The 5631-nt window shown below is 35.8% G+C and overlaps 1 protein-coding gene across 1 annotated transcript; it reads left to right on the top strand.

The window, feature by feature from the left end:
• Positions 1–208: 208 nt before the first annotated feature.
• LOC149244196 (UDP-glycosyltransferase 91C1-like) lies at positions 209–1947 on the top strand. Its single transcript, XM_089367940.1, has one exon. It carries the CDS (start codon positions 278–280, stop codon positions 1769–1771), a length of 1494 nt encoding a protein of 497 aa, XP_089224066.1. The 5' UTR covers positions 209–277; the 3' UTR covers positions 1772–1947.
• Positions 1948–5631: the final 3684 nt, after the last annotated feature.

Genomic DNA, 5631 nt, shown 5'->3' with positions numbered 1-5631 from the left:
TTGATATCTTCTGGAACAAGAAGTGGTTGAATGGATTTTTTTCTAAACAATAATATAAAAAGTTAATTGATATCTTCTAAAATAATTACAACTTTATGTCTATAATTTTTTACGAGTATTAAAACGTGAAAATATTTATAATTATAATTATACAAAGATGAAAATATTCTTTTATGCCTAAACAATTACAATATATCTCCCATCGGCAGCACAACAATGCCATGCATCTTGAAACTTCAGGAAGAATGGTAGCTGTGCAATTTTCTCTATATAATCCATGATTGACGAACCATGGATTGCATCTCTCTGTAACATCATCCAGATTGGAAGCTTTACGATGGACGGTCACAATAATGGAATGAAGAAGCTTCACTTTCTGGTATTTCCATGGTTGGCGCAGGGCCACATAAATCCTTTCTTACAGCTCTCAAAGGCCCTCGCAATCCACGGCCACAAAGTCTCCTTCCTCTCCACGCCTCTTAACATTTCCAGAATCAGGCCGTCATTACAACTTCAGCACTGGCCTGGCCAGATCGATCTGCTGGAACTGCCGTTACCGCCCACGGAGGGTCTGACTCCCGGCGCGGAATGTACAGCAGACATCCCACCAGAAATGGCGTTTCCGCTGAAGAAAGCCTTGGACGGCATGGAGAAGCCATTCCGAAGTCTGTTCGAGAAGCTCTCGCCGGATTATCTCGTCCACGACTTCGCGCAATTTTGGGCGCAGAGCGCTGCTGCGGATATGAATGTTCCAGCGATTTATTTCTCTATCTTCCCCCCAGCGAGCCTTGCCCATGTAGCACACCCTTCTAAATTGTGGAAGCACGACATAACCGCCGAGGAGGTCGCGGCTCCGCCCCTCGGGTTTCCGTCCTCGGCGATCACATTCAAGCTATACGAAGCACAGGATCTTTTGGTCATGTACAGAGGATTACCCGGCCACATACCTCCGGTCTATCGGTTCGCTAAATGCCTGGAAGGATGCATGGCGATAATTGTGAAATCCTGCTTTGAATACGAAGATAAGTATATTAGTTACTTCCAGGATGCCATCGGAGTCCCCGTGCTTTCTGTTGGCCCGCTCTTGCCAGCAATCCACCCCGGCACCACTGCCAACAGCAGCGACCGGTCTGATCTACTGGAATGGCTGGACCGGCAGAGGGCGGCGTCGGTCGTTTTTGTGTCGTTCGGCAGCGAGGCCTTTCTCTCGGAGGAGCAAATCCACGAACTCGCGTTGGGCTTGGAGGCCAGTGGGATCCCATTCCTCTGGTGTCTCCGTTTTCCGCGGTATTCGGACAGTGGCCGAGACGATCCGGTGGGGATCCTTCCCGAGGGATTCGAGATTCGAACCCAGGAGCGAGGCGTGGTCGTGCAGGGCTGGGTACCACAGGTACGGATCCTCTCGCATCCATCCATAGGTGGGTTTCTTAGCCACGCAGGATGGAGCTCCGTTATGGAGTCACTGAGCTTCGGAATACCCCTCATTTTGCTCCCTCTTCGACTTGACCAGGGCTTAAATGCCCGGCAAGTAGCTGCGGAATTGGAGGCGGGGATCGAAATAGAAAGGGGAAACGATGGCTCTTTTCTGAGAGAAAGCATATCGACGACAGTAAAAAGGGCAATGGCGGGAGAGGAGGGAAAGAAGTTGAGATCGAATGCTGCGAAGGCCCGTGATATTATAGCAGCCAATAAGCAGAGTAGTTACATCCATGATTTCCTTCAAAAGCTCGAACAGTCAGCTGAAGCCTACCAGAAGAAGAAAAGCTTGTAACGTTGTGTTGGCATATAGATAAAAAATATGTGAAATAATAATAAGGTTAGCATCTAAATAATGTTAGGCAGATTCGGGTCATTAATGCTGCTACTAGTATTATTATAGGATTGTCTTTGTTTTTGACAAGTTGTTATAATAAATTTGAAGGCCCACTGCATTACCATGTTGTATAATGAACCTTTTTCAAATGTTGAGCGCAATGATCAATCCATGACGGTAGCGTTACAAATATCGATTGCAAGGACTTTTGCTGCCGCAACAGATATCGATTCAGTAAGGCGATTCAGTAAGGATGTGCTTATGTGCTTTCCTGTATTAGTTTAACATTGAGTAATATAAGTTATAATGTTTAATTTTGTAAAATAAATATTTATTTTTCAAATATTTGATTGGATTATAATTTGAATGTCTTATTGCATTATAATTTTTGTAAGATAAAATATAATGTGGATAATTAAGTCATATTTTTTTAGGATAATTTTGAGTTTTATTACAATATGTTTCCATGATTTTTTTTCCAAAATTTTGATTGGACCATGATTTGAAGGTTTTATTGCAACCTTTGCACAATAAAATATTATATAGATAATTGCATCAATTTTTTCTGTCATAATTTCTAAATGCAATAGCAATGTTTTTGCCACTATTTTTTATTAAACTTCATAAAAAATAATATAAAATTAAAATCCTTAAAATAACTCATACTCACATAAATAATATATTTATGAATTCTTCAACACTTTAACAAGTAAATGTGAATGATCTCACTTACTAGTAGTTGGTAGTCACCAAAATTTCTGCAGAGAGATTAATTTTTACTTCATCTATCAGTTTTTTTAGAGATTAATTTTTACTTCATCTATCAGTTTTTTAAAGCATAATTTCCACTTAAATAAAAGTGATTACACTACCATGCAACATTTGTTATAATTGCCTTAATATAAGTAATGTGGAGTAAAATTTGTTTCACTTTACTTTTAAATTAAACAATTTTATTATAGTTTTGAAAATATATATTAATCTAAATATTTAATAATTATAAAATTATTATTATTATTTTTAATAACATTTTTTTAAGGTGAAATTTTATTACCTTTTGGTTGATTAAACAAAATGCTATTGATTATTTTTATTTTATGTAAGTTAAAATTATTTATGAGAAATTAAAAATATATTAAAAATTAATAATAAAAAAATCGTTGATCGTAGGTACTAGATGGTATGCTCTTTTACATTAAGATTTGCACTTATTTCATGGTCGGAATGACATGACCATGTCAGCCTGTTTAACGTGATCTCCATGATGACCTTGTCAGAAGTTAATGTGATCTCCTGACTATCCATACATTTTGTAAGTTCCATGTCTGCTTGCGCACTTTAAGAGAAATGCAGCGTAATTAAAGTCTCGTTCTGTTCAATACTTAAACGATTATAATTACTTTATCTTTGTTTTCAAAAGATTTAACTCCCCTGCAAAGTATTTCTGTTAAGTCTAATTATGTTGCTTTAGTGATGGGGATTAAGTTCCTCAGTATCTGTGGTCTGCGTTATTAACTTTTTAACATATCAACACTTAGCATAAAAAAACTATATGCGACTCTCCATCTATGAGTGTGGCGCTTAATACACGGGAATCTTGTGATAATCATTTCTTTCTTTTATGCATTCCATCCTCGTTGTGCAATGTACATTTTCTCATAGCTTTTTTGTTTTTTTTTAAAAGGCTTGTATTTATATGTGGTAAATGTGTTAGTTGTAAATTGTTTTGGTCTCTCATTAGAGGAAAGGTGCAATAAAGGTTATTTTGAATATAAGAAAAATGAGTGGAAAGTAGTTTTGAATATAGGAAAAATGAGTGGAAAGTAGTATTGGAGGTTTACTTAATGAGAAGTTATGTTTGATAAATTTAAAGTTGAAATAGATATGTGTTTTGAAATTTGAAATTTAAATTATTGAAAATGACAATTGAAAGTTTTTAAATAGATTTAGAAAAAAATCAAATTTAATTTACAATTAATTATAGAGGACGAGTGATTTTTTCAACATAATTTCTTCAATCTTGAGTTGAAGGCTTATCAAATCCATAATTACTAGTTCATTATAACTACATTTCTTATCAAATCAAATTCATTAATCCACAAGTTTTTTAGCTCACAAATTTTATGTAACCCCGTGCATCAATCTCTCCATCCTCTCTTTAAAATTGAGATATGAATTACCCCTTTAAAATTTGTATTCCTATCATTATATAACTCACACTCATGGATACATCTAATTATAAATCATATAAGTAAGCTTATAACAATAATGATATTGTACATGAGCCTATATAAACAAGTGTTGCATGCACCCGGTAGTCCCTGTTGGGGTCTGCCACAACAATTGGTTTGAACCAAGTGCCCATATTCAAGAAAACAAAGTGATGCAGAGAAGTTTTGCCTTCTAACATGCCCTTGAAACCCTTGGGCATGCATCGGAGATGTGGATATTGGATTAGCTCCATCCATCTCCAGCCTGACAACTTCGCCGGCTGTTGCATAGAGCAAATCCCATGCATGAGTATTCTTTGTCAAAGGAGTTGTGGGTGGGGATGAGACCTGTGAAGGACCCTTCAAGCTTCCCCTGGGCCAACTGCCAACTGCAGATAAGGTAGACTGTGGAGACCTTGCCAGACTATTTGACTACAAATCAAGTTTTTCGCCAAATAATACGATTTTATAATGGTCCAACAGTTAAAGAATTGTAATCTACGATAACATTATGTAATATTCATGGATAACTATAAATAGAAATCTAAATAAATTCAATTATATTAAACGAAAAAAACATGATTTGAATCTTATTTATTATTTTTCTCCTTATATCTCTCGGCCGTTTTGAGATATAGAAGGTCATTCTGAATTCTCATTTGTTACAGTTGGAGTGGAATTGTTTCTCAGCAGAGCGAGAACTTGATCGAAATATTGTATTTTTATCATTGGAAGTTGCAGAAATTGTTCGTCGAACTGTCCGTGGGCGACTTCAACAACCAACATCAACTTTGATTATTGCAAAATATCTTACATTGCACATTCTTTCAGACTTACCGGGCACATGGCCTCTATTTTTACTTGTTAATCTCAGACAATATTACATCGGCCAAAATGGATTGACATCTTCGAAGTTTGCCACAACAACAATACAAAATTGTAATTATAACTGAATTTCTGGTTTTTGAATTGTTTAGAGCCATTGCCATCTTCCCAGACAGGTCCTTCAATTAGCACGACCAGTACAGAGAGCGTTCTATCCACCGATCGATATATGTTTGACGGTATATTAATTGCTCTGACTTTTTTCATATGGTACACTTTAACCAATGTTTCAATAAAATTTCAAATTTAAAATTACTTACTTTTTATTTTCATGAGTCGAAAGGTTTTGAGCTCTTATTGCAGGCGGCGTCCTTCAAAGTTATATACATGGTTTCAATTTTTTCATTTTTTCTTCAATTTTATAATCACCACTACCACGTATTCTTCTCTGCATGCACCACCTTTCATTTTTGCCACCTTGCATTTAAGAATTGATACCTATTTACATTTATTAACAATTTAGTTTACATAATTGCGTTCATTATAAATAAAGAGACTTGACTTCACCTTTTTATAAATGTTGATTAATAACCAGCTCACAACACAAAAATCAAATTCAACCATTTTCCCTTATTATACTAAAATAAATTTGTAACTTTTGAAATCTTATTTTTAATCCTTGAATTATAGATTTTGAAAAGGAGTGAGCAAGTGAGCCTAAAAACTCAATCTCAACAAACTTTTTTTTTCTTTGGAGAGACAAATTTCAGCTTTAATCTATTC

The sequence above is a fragment of the Pinus tabuliformis genome, chromosome 8 (genome assembly GCF_031772625.1).
Source record: "Pinus tabuliformis cultivar Carrire ecotype Pingquan chromosome 8, CPIR1, whole genome shotgun sequence".
Taxonomy (NCBI): Eukaryota; Viridiplantae; Streptophyta; class Pinopsida; order Pinales; family Pinaceae; genus Pinus; species Pinus tabuliformis.
Note: the sequence above shows the minus strand (reverse complement) of the source record. Positions and strands in the feature narration are given on the sequence as shown.

Bases quoted from the DNA above. Each gene is read 5' to 3' on its own strand.
- LOC149244196 (XM_089367940.1), top strand. From the start codon at position 278: ATGATTGACGAACCATGGATTGCATCTCTCTGTAACATCATCCAGATT.